This window comes from Microchirus variegatus (genome assembly GCF_963457635.1).
Source record: "Microchirus variegatus genome assembly, chromosome: 10".
Lineage (NCBI taxonomy): Eukaryota > Metazoa > Chordata > Actinopteri > Pleuronectiformes > Soleidae > Microchirus > Microchirus variegatus.
In genome coordinates this window covers 11,860,388-11,878,381 of record NC_139811.1, presented here as the reverse complement: position 1 = coordinate 11,878,381, position 17,994 = coordinate 11,860,388, and the positions used below count along the sequence as shown (strand labels likewise).

The window sequence follows — 17,994 nt, the reverse complement described above, 5'->3', positions numbered from 1 at the left end:
CAATATACTTTGACTAGTTTACACTACAGTGTACTAATGATTTGTCCAACTGACAGGAGTGCTTTTATTGATGATCGATTGACATGATTGAAATGGATTCTCATCAGCTGCCACTGCGGTAGTAGCAACTCTTCCTAATATACCAGGATAGGATTTAGCAACATCTATTCCTGAGGATGCATGTTGCATCGGAATATCTCCTGATTATCAAGTGTTTGGGGTAACCTATGTAGCCTTTGTTATCATCAAAACTCAAAAGAGTTTTTATTTGTCCATTGAAAACATGGCGTAAATATAAAGGGCAACACCGATATATTTAGGTGATTGTACACTCAAAAAGAAATCCCCCAAAAATAATGATTATATCACCTAAATCTTATACATAATCAACTATTACAATATGAAAATAGTTGATTGCTACGATCCTTGAGAGTTGTGTCCTTATTTTGAGAGAAAGAAGGTCAAAGACATTTAACAGATACAGATCTGATGGATGGATGATGGATGGATGGATGGATGAGTGCATGAATGCAGCAGGAGATTTGAAGACAATGAATAAGGAGATAACAATCTGAGAGGTTGAATTACTTGAGGTATTTTCTTTTGACAATTTGCACCTGTTCCGTTGTTAACAGGCCACAGTAGAGCCGTCACTTGTCAACATCAGAGCGTCGTCTTTCATCGCCTCGCTTCTTCCCGTATCTCTCCGTTTCTCTATTTTTATTTCTCGCTCTTCTTTTTCCTCTTTGCTCGTGTCTTGTGTTTCCCTCCCGGCGGACTGTTTGTTGTGAAGCGGCTGCGTGGCTGTGTCTCGCACTCTGACCCCTCGCCGCTGCTGTTGTGAGCCTTCTGCAGCAGTGTGCAGGGCTCAAGGTGGTTCTCTGACATTTAGCTCAATCTGCCTTTTGGGATCGGGTTACTGTGTCTCATTCTAGGCACTGGGCTCTAATAAAACACAGTGGCGATAATGCTGCACCACCTGTGCACACACACACACACACACACACACACACACACACACACACACATGAACATACACAGAGTGCTCTCACACAGTTCTTGAAACATTTGTTTGGTATCATTACTTAGAAAGAAGAATTAGGAGTGTGTGCATGCAAGTAATTTGAGCTCTTTGTCGTGAGACTTTCAGTCCATTAGATGCGTTGCCTCGGCAACAGTTATTGGTCGCCATTTTGTTGAAATGAAAAGTAAATGTCTCTGAAACAAACTTCAGCCTCCAGACTAAACTGCACAGTCCCTCTTTGTTTTCACTAACGCGCGCAGACACATTTTGTTAACTTGAGGACATTCAGGACATTGTCCTGTGACTAACTATGGACAAGTCAAAGGACACAAATGCTTCTAAACAGGACGTCCTCTACTGTCCTCTAAGTCTTACGATGGCCTAAGAGCTGTCAGCACTGTGGAATCTGTTTGTAAAGTAGCTCAAGAGATCTCTTATGAGAAGTGCCTTTATGTTCTCTTTTGCCATCGTGATGTGTGTTTGACTTTATATTTGACATCATATGGAACAGCCTCCCTCTCAGTGTGAGATCTTACACATTATAGCACTTTTCCCCCATACCAAATTATGGTATTTTTGTGTCACCTTTTACAATTTTCTATCATAATTGTATGATTGTATGACTAATTTACGTATATAATTCACCTGGGGTTTTATATTATATTATATTATGTTATATTATAATATATTTATTCAGCATTTTATCTGTTAAATAATATCTGTTTTCATTTGGGCTCAGTGCTGTTTGACATCCAGGGGGATGAGGTTCCTGATCTTTTTTTTATGATTTTATCCATTCAATAACTACACCACTTATCCTTAGGTTCATGGTGAAAGCTGGTCATATTAATTAAGACCTCCGAATGAAAAATATGCACAAAGAATACATAGAATTTAAATGTAAAGAAAGTCTTTCGCAAATGTATCTGGATAAGCGGGATGTCCTCGTACGTACAAAGGTGTAAATACTCAAAACCTCCGGCAGTTAAATATTTTAATTTGGGTATCATGCAGTTATGTTTCACATTCTCATTTCCCCTCTCAAATGATTATGTGCATAACGATTTGGAGCTGGGACGGGGACAGACTCAGTTGTGATGTAACAGGCATGTGTGTGTGTGTGTGAGAGAGCTTGTTGGCAGGCAGCTCGGCGTGGGAGGTGGGAACATCAGGACGGTGCTGCCTGTCTGTGGCTGTGCATCAGTGAAAGATGTGATGGATACAGGAAGCACTTGGAGGGAGGAGGATGATGAGGGCCAAAAGTAGCAGCAGAGCAAGCAGTATTGTGTGTGTGTGTGCGTGTAGGTGTTGTGTGTATAGTGCCCTGTATTCTTAGCTGAAGCAGGGCAGCTGGGGTTTGAAGTGCCTCACTGTAACTGTACCTATAGCAGCAGTTGTGCTCCTCCGGTATAAATAGTGCAGTGGGCATGTGTGTGGGCAGCTATGACACAATGGCAGAACACTGATGTTCTTTCAGGGAGGTTTAAGAATGTGACACCCTGCAGACCGGGACCCCCCTAGATGCTGCACTGAGGCTTAAAGGTTGTATCAAGGTGAAGTTGATTGTGCAGCAGCACTGATCTGTGTAGCAACCAGACTGTGCACACTGCACTGACCGCTGGAGAAAGTGTCGCCTCAATCTCAGGAGTGGAACTGAGAACGATTTCTTAATGGCCTGACACCAAAACCCTGAAATGTACTTGTTAATCTACACAAGACTCACCACATGCCACCACATGCAGTGTATTAATATTTTGATTTGCAGACTTTGTCCCCATTTGGAGTCAAGTACTGATATAACTAGTGTAATGGTAAAATTCAATTTCTCTGTCTCAGAGCTACATTCGCCCAACACTGATACCCAGCCAGTACAGAATACCAGGTCCTTTGTGTATAGTGTATTGTATGTTGTGTATTGTGTCAAGCCTGCACCTTCCTGCCACACCAGCAGGGAGCCAGCTCCCCGATGTCTACAGTAGACAAAGAGGTGTGAAAGCACCGTCTGAATGTAGAGTCTTTGTCTATTGGAGGAATGCGAAGGGAGTGCTGCTCAGACACAAATGTGGAGGGTTCACTTTGCTCTGGGTCTTTCTCCAGCAAGGATCACTCCTGTGAAGAATGACCTTTTCCTTGCAATGAAAATAAAACCTCTATGTCATTCTTCACCAGCAGCAGAGACATTTCCACAACACTAGGTTCCTTAAATGATTATTAATATTCATCACAATCAGTTAAATGTCAGCGTTAGTGCAGTCTATTATCAACACAGTTTCCATGTCTACTTGCACTGGTTTACAAGGCCTAGATAGCAGATGTGCTGATTTTTATCGTTTCAACAAGAAAACACAGTCTATGCGACATCTAACGGCCCTTTTCCACGATGGTCCCGGCACGGTTTAGGTTATGTGGGCGGAGTCATCACTGCATGGCTGCATGAAAATGCTCTGACTTCGTTTTTACACGAGAGACACACTAGTGACTTGTAAAGCAGTTGTTCTCAGTGTAACTGAATCAGTTCATTAAAACTATTTGTTCAGTATTTGTTCAGTACTTCCTCCATGACCGGAGCACAGACTCCGGGACCAGACTCCTTTGTTAAATATTGAGATTTGAGACATGGTAGTTGGCAGTTGGTAGTAAAGTGTTTATGTCTATATTTGTGACCACACAATCAACCTTGAGTGGCGTTTAGTGCTGTGTTTGATCTCCATCGTCTTCTGTGAAGAGTATCTGGCTCTTTAGCAGCTACATTCTCCACTATATTTTTATTTTACGTGAACTTATCTGGTTCTGCCAGGGATTTCTGCCTTTTAAAGCTGTGTGAATAATTCAGTTTCTCTTTCTCGCTTTCTCTATAATGCTATAAAGTCTTATACTTAAGTAATGAGTTGAGCAATAACTATGTTGTGATTTGGGAAAGAGAATAGTGATTGTTTTGCCGTCTTTGCGACTGTTAAGTTTTAATGCAGGCACACATGCTCTGCATGTAAACAACTTGTGTAACTATATCTCAATAGTTGCTTAAAACATGGCCTGGTTTCAGCAGCACATGATTTATGTCCTCTCCTCCGCTGCCATCATCTCAGCCACGTGCCTTGAAAAAACTGTGCCTGAGAGTGAATGAAGGTCAGGTGCATGTCTTAAGTGCGTGTGTCCCTGACAACATGAAGTGAGGACGAACTCTTGGCTCCAAAGTCGCTCTGTTATGTTATTGAATCTCAGTCGGAGTAAACCCCGACACTCAACACCCCTCCTTCTCTGGTCCAAGGAAAGACTGGACACTTCCTCCTCAGAAGATCTGTTTGTGTTTTGCAGTGAGGAGCAGCCAATACTCTATTCCTAGTCTTTTATAAAACATACTACACTGGGCATGGTGGGAAACTAAGAAAACCATGTCTTATAAGTGTTTAATTGTTCTGTTTTATTTGAATTAAAATGTCAAAAATAACTTACATTAGGTCGGGCAGGTGGTGTAGACCTCAGCACTACGTGATAACTGTTACACAGACTCTGACATCAACACCACTAAATGGCACTTCCTGTATCCTGGATTGTTCGGATTTCACTATTGGACAGTAGGAGGAAAGGGTGACGAGTCATCCACGTTTATTAACAGTCAGTGAGGATAATGGTAATGTCTAAGGTTTATTTTGAGGTTTTAGCAATACAGCACAAATCCGTCACGTATTCAAAATATACATGCGCTGAAGTAGACACAAAGCCACTAAATGGAGGACAGTTGGTGAATGTGTACGTCCCGAGTAAGAGCTGGAGCAGAGTGAGGGAGATCGGATGAAGAAGAGCAAGGGAACAAAAAAAACCCCTGAGATTTCACCTATAGTGAAAAACTTAAAAACAATGGTCTTAACATGGATAATTTACTCACTTATAGATAAAAAATAAAATAAACCAGAAACATTAGGACCTCATGCAGTTGGTCATCTGCATTGTAGAGTCAACAATGGAAAACTCGGTGTGCAATTGTCATAAAACAAAGAATAATAGACAGTAATGCAGTATACAAACAAGTTTTATCAGAACTCAGGAGGAGAAAAACCCTCGATAGGGATCAGCTCCTCCCTTGGGAAAATATAATTCTTTAAAATGTGGACCCTTTGTGTGTATTTTGCACTTTTTTTTACATTGTTGTTTGCACTTTATACACTGTTTTGTTTACTGTTTTTTTTGGTAGTTTTTTTTGCGTCTCCGCTCGTTTGTATTCGTGTGACATATATATTGTGTCATGTGGTTCTTGTTGTTTGAACTTCATTTAAAGTGTTTAGAAAGAAAAAAAGAAGAGCAAGGGAATTCGGTTTCCTGCTATGGTCATACTTTACTATGAACCTAGACAGCTCTATCGCTAGCACCTGGCGAGTAATAACTGGGTTTGCTTGAGTTAACACAGTCGATCACGGGTCACATGAGTTCAGTGTGAAAGCACCATCCATCCATCCATCCATCCATCCATCGTCTACCGCTTTATCCTCCACATGAGTGACGCGTCGCTCTGCTTGTGCCAACCCCAGCTGACATAGGGCAAAAGGGCGGGGCACACCCTGGACAGATCAACCATCAGACCACTGGGTCCCACAAGGGTTTGAGTCTGCTAACCCTAAATGCACCATACACTATGAAATATACAGTATAATTGTTGGGAATATTTCAAACAGTGTGAAACCTTTGTTTCATGAATGCAAGTCATAGCTCTGACGTCAAGTCACAACAATCAGAAAATGCTTATGCTAATGAGACAATGACATGTGCCCATTGTGAGCCCCTGTGCCCTGCAGTGTGCTTCCATCTCTCTCTCTCTCTTGCTGTCAGTCAGTCAGTCAGGTTAGATGGAGGAGTTTGGCATTCTTGGAGCTTCAGAGTATATTTAACCCTGTGGCTCCCCTGTCGGATAGTGCCGCCATATACGGGCCTGAGCGTGGATAGGCTGGGAATGATCTGGGGTACACAAGGCTGGAGGAACAGCAACGATGACATGATGATGGATGAGTGATGAGCAAGATGGAAGCGACTTCACAACGCAGTTCGACGAGACCTGCGAACGCTGCCAAGGACAGAATCACCCGCTAACTTGGTTTTTATTGACAAGCGGAGACAGAGTCCTTGTTTGGGCGGTGCCATTTATTTCAGCTGTTTGTATGAAGTGACAAGGAGAAAGATGTAGGTACAGTGGACGTACAGTACTTAAATCAGAAAGAAGCTCTTAAAGCTTCTGGCAGCTTCCGACGGAGGCTGCAGTCCCCAAAAACAAGTGTAGCCCACGTGTGAGAGGATATAGAAATGTGACCTTGCAGACACAAGTGTCAACGTTTCTGAGTATGTCACAGTATGTTCAAGTGAGGGTGTGAGACAGAAAGACAGACTGTGAGACAGACACAGTATATGGCATGCACCAGACAGGTGTGTGTGTGTGTGTGTGTATAACAGGTGTTTAGCTGGAATGGTGCTAAGCTTTAAGTGCTGTCCCAACCCAAGCCCTATTCCTGGGTTACAAAACACACACACACACACGCATGCATGCATTCACACGCACACACACACACACTTATTTTTATATCTCAGTGAGGACACATCATTGACATAATGCATTCTCCAGCTTTCCCTTTCTCAACCATCACAACTAAGTGCCTTCCCTTAACCCTTAACCCTAACCCTAACCTAAACCCAATGCGAACCCTAAAACTGAAACCAGGTCTTGACCCTGAAAAAGCACTTTTAACGTTCAGACTAAATGTCCCCACAAAGATAGGTTTGTACGTTTTTGGACTTCACAAAGATAGATATAGAAGTACACACACACACTTACACACTCAGAGAGAGACAGAGAGAGCAGGTGTGACCGATGCTTATTTCATATAATTAACATATTTCAAGCTTTCTACCAGGTGTTGAAGTGGGTTGTGAGACTATACGGGGGGTGTTTGTTTTTGTTGTTTCCCCCACGAAAACAAAACAGCAGCTTGTCACAGCCACAGACCATAATATAAAAGGTGGATATAGTATTCTGGTTCAGGCAATATGAATATATTGAACAACAACAACAACAACAAAAACAACTTGATTTATAAAGTCATGAGCATTTCCTGAGGAGTCACTATAGTTCCAGGTCCTCTTGGATAACACTTGTAGCACATGGTCGCTCTGTAGAAGAAAATAGACCATAAATTATGACACATCTGAGTGGAAACTGTAGGGTGTTGACAGCTGGTGTCGTCCAATAGGAGCCCGGTTGCAGGTGACCTCTGTGATTTTTTTATTGTTGCAAAACCTTAACATGGTGCCGGGTTACAACTGCCAAAATAAATAATTTTCTCTAAATCAAATGAAATAGTCTTTTTAGTAATATAATTTGTGAAGATTGCTTTGGAAACATGAGCAATAAAACATGTTTGACCCTTCCAGTCCCTGCATTTAAAGTATTTAAATCCCAGCCATGTTATTTATCATCTAACATAAAAAAAAAAATCCTCCAAAAAACATAAGCAATTTCCACAGAGAGTATGTCCTTCCTAAAAAACCGGTGTGTTGTCACTAATTCTTATCCAAGGTGTTCAGGCTCGAATTGCACTTCATTTACTGTACATGCAGGCAAACTGCAGCAGTTGGGGGGTGGGGGGATCGCGGAAGTCAGGATGGTCGACCTCAGGGCCGATAAATCATGTGCAGTATGCGTGGAGCTCCATTAATGCTCCAGCGCTGCAACCCGAAAGAGCCGGACGCTGAAAGAGGAGTCAAGTAAATATGATATAACGGTCTATCCCTGCTGCTCTGGAACGATGCTCTGTGGCAGTTAGTTCATGGCTGACACTCAGAGTGTGGACTTTAAAGAAATGAAACATGGCAAGAGATTGAGTATGGTTCTGAAACGGCGGTACGTGGACCACCAGTGGTACGCAAGCTTTGACTTGTGGTACTTCGAGGAGAATCAGAAACACAGAGTATACACTACCGTTCAAAAGTTTGGGGTCTCCTGTGCAATTTGTTTGTGTTTTTCCATTAAAACGCACACTTCATTCATCAAAAGAGTTGCTAAATGAATATAAAATATAGTCAAGACATTGACAAGGTTAGAAATAAGGATTTTTATTCAAAATAATAATTTTGCCCTTTCGTCAAAGAACCAGCAAAACTGTTTTCAGCTGTGCTAACATCATTGCACAAGGGTTTTCAAAGGTTTTCTAATCATCCAATAGCCTTCTAACGCAATTAGCAAACACAGTGTATCATTAGAACACTGGAGAGATGGTTGCTGGAAATGGGCCTCTATACACCTATGTACATGTTCCATTAAAAACCAGACGTTTGCAGCTGGAATACCGCATTTTACCGCATTAACAATGTACAGAGTGTATTTCTGATTCAATTAATGTTTTATTCATTGAAAAAAAAGAGCTTTTCCTTAAAAAATAAGGACATTTCTAAGTGACCCCAAACTTTTGAATGGTAGTGTATTTACACCACTGTATTTAAATGTTGGTGATTATGGTGTTACTGCAAGAGCTCAATATTGTCTCAGGTGGTGCTTGGTGAGAAGAAGTTTGAGAACCACTGGCAAGACTGACTTTTTCGTCTTCTTTAAAAATCATTATGTTTATGTTTTTTTTGGGGGTATGTAACATGTTTATATTGTCCGTGATAGTCTGGAAAGTTGACGTGATTGACAGCGTAAAAGGGTCGCGGACACAAAGGGACCGCAAAAATAGTTAGCCGAACAGAAGGTCCCATTTCTCCAGAGCCAGTTGACAACACTTCCTATTAATAGTGAGGATTGTCCTTGGGTATTTTTATAAAAGGAGATGGTGTGTATGAGTGTGTGTGTGTGTGTGTGTGTGTGTGTGTGTGTGTGTGTGTGTGTGTGTGTGTGCATGAGGAAAGTAAGGCAGAAGGGGATGAAGCTTTCTCAGAGAGGACGGACAGAAAGAGGATCATATTACAGCAGCCTTATGTACCACTCAGCTAGTGCTTCACACTTTGCTTTCAGTCACTGATGTGTGTCACTTTTTTACTTTTCCCCTCAAAATCATCTGCTTTTCCATCTCTCTTCACACACTTGTTGTCACTTATTCTATGAAATCTCAGTTTTTGAATCCCTGTGCATATAACAACACACATGCACACACACATATGCTCTTTGTCTATTTTTAGCATACTGCAGAGTTTGAAGGTAGAGTTGTGTCAACCCCTTGTCTCAACCCTGCTCCAGGCCTTACAAGGACCCCCTGGTGGACAGGGTTGCACAGCAACCAGCCGTGTTTTGCACCTAAGCTGTGAAGATCCACAGCACACCCTGCACCTGCCCTTCATCATCTTAATTATCAACGTCACAGTTCCCCCTGTCTTCCTTCGTGGCGTCGTCGCCTTTCTCGCGGTTCAGTGGGCTCATGCAGGGAAAGAGGAGGCAAGTAATGTATTCGTTGTGTCCTCAGTCGGTTCGGTGATGTTTCACGGCCCATGTGTTTAATGTTTGCACAGAAAATGAGCAGAAAACAGGGTTACATCCAAGTCTTTTTGGATTTATATGTAACAAAGAGCTAGAAGGCCTTATTCTATTTGTTGCATTAGAGACTTAGGGCCAACTCCAATTCCTATCTTAACCCTCAAGCTCAACCCTTAATCTTAACTGGCCCTCAAAACCAAATGTTGAGGTTTATTTTGTCACTTAGAAATGGGACACCCCTTAAATGCAGATACGTCTTCAGACTGTAGGGGGCAGAATAACGCCTGAGAGCAAACAAAGGCCGCTCAACGAAGTCCCGACTCTTTTCTGCTCTGGCACCTCAGTGGTGGAACGAACTTCCGACCATCGTCAGGACAGCAGATTCACTCGCCATCTTTCGCAAAAGACTCAAGACTCACTTGTTCAGACTTCACCTCGACCCTACATAGCACTAACCTAAAGTACTAATATGTTCCTACCTTCAGCACTTGTATCATAGGAAAGTTCCTTTCTTGTGACAAATGTACTTATTGTAAGTCGCTTTGGACAAAAGCGTCTGCCAAATGCCCTAAATGTAAATGTAAATGTAAATGTAAATAACGCGAAAGCTGCGTCCAGTCTGTCAACTCCAAAAAAGAAGAAGAAGAACACATTTACGTCACGATTATTTATTACGATCCGTTTGTCAGTCAAGTTATTAGGTTGTCAGTTAGTTATAAGATGATACTCATACAAATACCACAACCACGGACATATTCAGCTGACAGTTACCACACACCACGGCTTATTGAAAAGTAAACCATAGCAAACGATCGCTTGTCCCGCACCCGCCGGCTATTGACAAAAGATCGTAAAATAAAAATAAATGTTACGCAACAATGACGTAAATAATCCATAATATGGGCCTTAACTAAGATAATACAATGGTTTTCATACTTTTTATATCTCTATTAACAAAGAAAATACTTAATTTGTAGCGTACTCGTTTCGCTGCTTTCAGCGCCATCTTTTTTATGTGAAAACACGCATTGCATTCTGGGTCTCGGAAAATCTCAATATTGAGGGCGATACAGACCTTAAACTTGACCCTCAACTTAATTTTTCTGAGAATCGGGACAGCACTTGCACTAGCGGGAGAGCGCATTTTTGAGATTGAGGGTTAAGCAAGGAATTGGAATTAACCCAAACTCTCACGCTCACTCCTAGGATCAATTTAGAGCGCCCAATGAAGCTAAACACCCAAACTGTATGTTTTTGGACTGTGGGAGGAAGCCAGGGTTTACCTGGAGAAAACCTGCACACACACAGTGTTTGAATTGGTGGCCATCCTGTCCTTACATGCACCATCCCAAACAATCAAACTGTTTTTGTGTCTACACAAAGATCAACAGCAACATTAGAACGTCCTTCTCATCATCACCATTACCGTTATCTTTTGCCCCGCTGTCCTCATTTCACTCTGATGTACGTCACTGTCATTAAGTCAGATTAGGATAATTATCCTGCAGAGACGGAGGGCGAGCAGGACAGAGTGTGACAGTGAACGGTGATAATGATGGCAGAGCCAGAAGGAGAGTGGAGGAGCAGAAAGGTTGAGGTCATTAGTGAGAGACAGCTGCTGGAGACAGAGTGACACGTCGGGCACAGAGGACAGGAGCTCACACAAAAAAATAACAGCTCTCCTGCTCGTCTTCCTGCAATGATGAGTCCTGCAAACGCGACATAATCAACAGACTGAGAGATCTGATGAAAGTTCAGAAATTATAGGTCTGTAAAGGTCAGAACGGAGGGTTTACGTTTAATTTACAGAGAGAACGTGGACAAGGGAAAAGCAGGTTTGCGTGCACGATAGTGAACAAACCTCTTAACTCTAAATGATTCCTGCGTCACCTTCTGAAATAAAATACACAAATTGACAAATTTGACCCAAATTTGAAAGAAATCTGTTTCTAATACTACCTTGTGACACGGCTGCTTCTGCACACATGCATCCACTGCCCACAGACACTGAAAATAACTCTGAGAGCAGTGAGAATGAAGCAAAAACGATGAGCTGAAAGATGCTATTGACCTCTATAAAGTGAGGAGGAAGCAGAGTCGAGTGTGTCACTCGATTCATCACAGCCCAGCCATCAGAAAGTGTCATACCATACACTGGTGATATGTAGCTGCTTTAATGCAAACAGGTATCAGTTGAGATTATATTAAATCCACTATAAGACACTATAATACAAGAGAGGGCCACATGGTTAGTTTGTTGCACGTTCTCCCCCGTGTGTGTGTGGGTTTTCCCCAGGTTTCCTTCCAAAGTCCAAAAATATGCAATATGGGGATTGGGTAAAGTTTGCGTCTGTGATCTGTGTCTGTCTTTCACCCTATGTCAGCTGAGTTTGACCCCCCACGACCCTCGTGTGGAGGATAAAGCGGTAGGTGATGGATGGATGGACAAGACCTTAACCACAATAAAAGCACATTAAAATGATTTAAAACAACAGCAAATCATATGTATTTTCACTAATGTTTAGTGTGACCATGTCCTTTTGGTCAACTGCTTGTTTTAATTTTAAGTCTTGTTTTGTTTTGTGCATAAAATTAAGTTGTGATTCATTTATCAAGCAGATAGAAATGCCTTAATATGGTTTACATATTAAGATACTACTACTACTACTAATATTACTGTTACAAAAATAGCAATAGAGGTTGTCACAAGTGTTATGTTATGCACAAAATTGCTCTTGTTGCAATTATTTGTCAAAAAAAGTTTGAGAAAAACTGCTACTGAAGTGGGTTTATTGTCGGCAAACTAATACACCCAAAAATATGTTTGATAAAGTGTGTAATTGCTTTAGAATGAAAAATTATTTGGTGTTGGCCTTGCAGTAAGACTTTTATATGCACTATGCACAAATGTCATGCTTTATAGAGGCCATCTTGCACCACAATGATCCTGCACCAACCCAAACAAACAAATCAATCACTAGCACAAAAAAAAGAATGACATTCTCTTGAGTTTGTGCACTGTAGTTTCCTCTTCTGTTACAGGAAAAGGCGGCGAGCAGAGGTCTCTGTAATCTGCAGTCTCACCATTAGATGGCGCTAATCCTTACACTTACCCTTTCAACGTGTGACTTACTTAAATCTCCATGATGTTAATTTTCAACTGAACACCACAGGATAGTGTTGTTGTGGTTGCAATGACCGATAGAAATCACTTACACAAGCTATATTTTAAAAAAAAACCCTCTTCATGTTGTTCAATCATTTAATTTCACTTTTCTCAAAATTGGACAAATACATAAAATCTAGTGAAGCACAGGCATAGAAATAATAAAAAAAAACCAAGAAAAGAAATCACACCATTTTTCTTTTTTTAAGACATCAATTGAAATGTAAGTGTAAATTCTCTCGCAGGAGCAATAGAAATCTGTGCTAAACACACGTGTACTGAACAGCCATTCAGAGGATGGTATAAGTTACTTAGAATTAACTGGAGTTCACATTTATTCAAAAGATGGTGTTTCACTAAATCATAAAAATCATAGCTCAATAAGAGGAAAACTTCATGGTATGAGATATATACATGCGTTGTAAAATAACCGACTTTAATATACAGTTCTTTCCAGTTTAAAGCCTTCAGTGAATACTTACCCAAATAAATCAAAAACAGAAACACGTTTCATCTTGGGGAATTCGGGTAAAATAACGTTCAGTGTGTTTCCACTCTGAGTCTGATGTTTCAGCTCTAAAGTGATTGTCAGGCTGGTTTGATACAAAATGAACACGGCGCTTTAATAGGTGTCCAGGCTTAGGGTTCTACCTGTAAAGGGGCTAAACTTTAGTTCCAAAGCAACAGTTGTGTGGCTGTAACTGCACTGCAGTATTTCACTCGGGTCACGAAACCAACACTAGTTTCTGATCGGCATCGGTCACTTCCCTGAAGTCTCCATCTTCTTTTTCTTTTCATGCGTTTGTTACGCAAACTACACTTCCTTTTATCCTACTAGCTACTCACTGCTTCGGTAAGCGTCTCCGTAATTCAGCTGCCAGTTTTACCCGAGGCATACTGGAGCCGCACAACATCACATCCTTTAGATTTCCGACCAATCTCCAAATCAGCTACATAGGCCTTTGTAGGGAATGAAGAAGGTTGCGTATGTTTTTTTTTGTTTAAGTCACTATCTGTTTATCTGTTTATTCACTGGCATTAAAACTCATGAATAACGCATGAACAATCTTACGTACAGCAGCTTTAATATAAGGGAGCGACGCTTATTTAAATATGATCAAATGCTCCTCATTTCCACAGGCATTACACAGGGATCAGAGTTTTTTTTGACCTTTTCTGGCATAAAACCTGACCTTGTCAGGACCAGTAGTCCTCATGGAGACCAAGACCTGGTCCTAATGGAGGCTGAATATGTCATTTCTGACATAGTGGTTAAGTTTAGGGGCTAAGACTTGAGTTGTGGTTAGTATAAGGTTAAGGTTAGGCACTAACTGGTTAGGGATAACACTTTGTTTAGGCCGTCCATATGAAATGGAAATCACTGCGTAAACGTGTGTGTGTGTGTGTGTGTGTGTGTAGACATGCCCACATAGTGACAGGGCATAAATAGCTATAATATGCACACATTCATACACATCGTCCACATGGTCCAGTTCACACTCATTGGCATATAAATCTTTCACTGTAGCACATTATATATGTATAATATGTGGATTATGATAACACGAGCCGTCATAAGAAGAATAGAAGAGTATTTTACAAAAAAGGCGTCTTTTTTTTTTTTTTGCTGCCAGTAGTTAAACTGCTATTTTAATGTCATTATAATAAAAATATCTCTTTTGTTTTAAGAATCACTATGATAAAAAAAAAAAAAAAATATCTGTGTATATACTGTATGTGTGTGTATGTGTGGAAGTGCCCTATAGGTTGCTGAAGAGTTCATTTTTCTTGGTCCAGTCCATGGGCGGGGCTCTCTTGTTGGAGCGTTTCTGGTGAGCGAGCTCTTTGACCTGCTGCAGAGACAGGTTCAGAGCTGGGATGGCGTCTGGCATAAAACCCTGGAGAGAGAAAGAGAGAAAGAAAGAAAGAAAGAAAGAAAGAAAGAAAGAAAGAAAGAAAGAAAGACGGAAAAAAACCATGATGCACCTTGTGTGTGTGCGTTTATTGACATTGCAAAAGACAGTCATGCTGCAGACTGTGCTGTCACGTACCTCAGGTGGGGTGTTTGTGGGCGGGGTTGTGAGCGAGGCGTTGGAGGAGGCGCTGGACGGAGAAGGACTGATTGACAGCTTGGAGTCTCTCGCTGCCTCTTTGGCCTGTCGACCGTTCACCTGCAGGGGGGAAAACAAGACATGCATGGACAGATGTTTTAGGCAGCAAAGAGGAAACATTAGAGCAGTGCAGAAACTCTCATGGGCAACACGGTCGGTGTAGTGGTCAAGAAGCAAGAAGGTTTGTGACCCATTTGGAACAAGGGCCTTTATGCAAGGATTTACTCCCATGGTCCAAAAACATGCAATATGGGGACTAGGTAAATTGGACACTCTATTGACTATAAATGTGGAGGATAAAGCGGTAGAAGATGGATGGAAGAAGCTTTCATCCTTTTTTCCAGACTTGATGCAGTACCAGAATCCTCCACAGGGAGGCAACCTTGGATTTGAATTGTTTTTCTCTCTTCAGGAGCCGTATGCAGTCTCAAAGTTAAGCTTTAAAGAAGTTTGTTTTTGACTGTTCAGTTCTGCTATCAGTCCTGTGAGTTTTCTGAAATAACACATTTGGAGAACGGGTCACAAAAACAGCATTGCACAACAAGTGCGTCACGTAAAAGTGATGAGAAACTCGGGTTTTAAGAACCCATCAAATCATAAGGTCACTAGTTCAGATCCTGGTTTGAACAAGGGCTTTTCTGTGAGGAGTTACTAACAATAATTATTTTGCACATACTCTTGGTCAAACCTTTTCTAATAATTCAGAGTTAATGGAGTACTGGCTGGGCGAGGTTTTCAGCCAGCCCAGTGTACAATGAACACTCAAACAATCACAGGAAAGTGTGTTCAGTACACGTCTCATGTGATTAAGAACTCACTCCACCAGCCTCTCACTTCTTTTATGGAGTAAAAAAAAAAAAGAAAAAAGAAGTCAGCATGTTACTTGCTTGACCTTGACCCTGCCGGGGTCACAGTTAGTGTGACACAGGGAGCTGCAGAGCATTCAAAGTGAACTATTATTGTTTCTTCTCTCTCTGCCAGGAAGAGAGCGGCTCCTTCAGTGAAGAGGGAAGTGGTCGCTGCGGGAGACCGACTGCTCTTCACACACTTCAAAGAGCAAATCCCTCTTCTGGATTTTGCAGAAAGCCGATTTCAAATCCAAATCGTAGCACGACAGGCGTTGTTATTCGCCGCTGATGATGATGATGATGATGACTCTTACCTTCTCCTCCATTCCTCCATTAGCGACAGGCTCCGGCAGTGGACCTGTAGACATGGAAATGACACAAGCATCAGTCACACAGTCCACACAACACAACTCTCTACCTGCCTTCCTTTGCACCGTCAGCACTAACGTCTCTCTGGTCTCAACTGTCCTGATACCTACAGTCCTTCAGTGCTGCATCATCAGAGCAGAGAGCTGCTCTCTGGTCTTTCTGCAGCTCACCTTTCATTCCACCAACACAGACTCTATTACATAGCACAGGTATGAGCAGCTCATCTATTATTCACGCGTGGTTCATCTTCTCTGAGATGGTGTTCCCCTTGGTCCTCTCTTCCACTTCCTGAGATGAAGCCACGGGGCCTTCTACCTATCGCATATCTGCAGATTGACCTGCAGATTATTCACCCCACGCTTGACACGAAGCGGTGTTTTTGAGAGTTGGAGAAGCTGCGGACAGACACACGGACATCACGACAGATGTTTGACACCTTCCTTACCTTCCATCGCTGCGATCCTCCTCACCCCCGAAAAGTGTTTATAGCTTTTAATGAGCTGATATAGTAAACAGCAGCTGGTCCTTTAGAGTTAATCTGAGGCTCGACTCCACCTCTTGTCTCCGCAATGTGTGTGTGTGTGTGTGTGTGTGTGTGTGTGTGTGTCTGAGAGGAGCCTCTCCAGGTCCTAACTCAGTTCCAGATCCAACCTGAGAGGCCACTTGGACTCAGTGTCTAGGAAACCAAACAAAGGTGCTGTGTGTGTGTGTGTGTGCACCTGTATGTATATCTTTGTGAAGACCAACATTTTTTTTTATAGAAAGCAAGGACATTTGAGCACATCGTGACAGCTTTTAAGGCTTTACAAGTTTAACCTACGTTTGTGTTAAATATTAGGCATTTATTTGTGGCGGCTAAGGTCAAGAGGCTCGGGAATGCATTATGTCTATGAGTGTTCTCGTGTGTGTTAGTCTTGAAGTCACAGAGTCAGTGTAGGCTGCAGGTGCCCGCTGAGTGGGCAGCATGTGGAGTGCAGGCAGTTTCCCCGGTAACACTTGACTGGAATCTCTCTCTGGTTACTAACACCACAAACTACACTGGTGGAAGTTTCAACTACTCCAATACTGTTCCTAGAAGTGCCATGTAAGACATTTTTAAGATATATTTGTGGATTTAAACTCACCTAAAACCACGTCAATGTAGTTTAACATTTCTTGTTTCATACTATCAAGAACATATGGCAGATATGGACAACTTTCTGTCTTTACCACATGTGGAAGTTTGATTTGGGAGTCCAAAAAAAAGAAAGTGGTGTCAGGGAAAGTGTGACTGCAGTATTTGCGGTCTTGATGCTTTACCTGGAGAGCAGTGATGGAGCAGATATTGTCTATTATGTCTAAACAGCCTTTATAATGGCTGTTTTCAGTCCAGATTTAACTCATAAAACAATAAAATGGAAAGTAATCCAATAATCAGCAGAAGAAAACCTTAATAAAAAGATCAAAAGCTGAAGCTGAAGGGCAAAAATGTACAATTCGTTGAAAGACATAACAATAATAATAAAGCTCAGACGGCTTGTTTTAAGGCACAGTGAATATAAACTGTGTAGATGAAGAAAGTCGGTACTTTTCAACAGATTATACTGTCATAATCGAACCTTAATTAATTAATCACCTTTAAGATTCATTTTTGTGGTGTTCTATTCGAATATTTCCTGGAAACACAGGGTTTCCCCTTGTAAAATGACTGTTGCCGTGCCAACAGCCGGCAGCGCCATGGTTACATGAGTGCACTCCACACTTTTTGCCTGAAGACACACACACACACACACACACACACACACACACACACACACACACACACACACACACACACACACACACACACACACACACACACACACACACACACACACACACACACACACACACACACACACCACCTGCCCAGAGGATTAGATGCTGGGCAATGAACTTATCAATCAGGCTGTATTAGGGCGCCCCCTGGAGGGAGCTGGTGGAAATACCTGGTATATCTTCTGTCTTAGCTTGGCCTTCAGCTGTTGGTGGAGTTATAAACCTGATGT

At 41.8% G+C, this 17,994-nt stretch overlaps 1 protein-coding gene across 1 annotated transcript in view; it reads right to left on the bottom strand.

Annotated features, from left to right (window-relative positions):
- Nucleotides 1-12,763: 12,763 nt before the first annotated feature.
- The window catches only part of nherf1b (NHERF family PDZ scaffold protein 1b), a 30,279-nt gene continuing 25,048 nt past the window's right edge, over nucleotides 12,764-17,994 (bottom strand). Inside the window, exons 4-6 of the mRNA XM_083896054.1 lie at nucleotides 15,913-15,956; nucleotides 14,691-14,810; nucleotides 12,764-14,537 (exon numbers count right to left, since the gene is read on the bottom strand). Of these exons, the coding sequence (XP_083752180.1) occupies nucleotides 14,400-14,537; nucleotides 14,691-14,810; nucleotides 15,913-15,956 (302 nt within the window). The 3' untranslated portion in view covers nucleotides 12,764-14,399. The remainder of the gene's footprint in view (nucleotides 14,538-14,690; nucleotides 14,811-15,912; nucleotides 15,957-17,994) is intronic.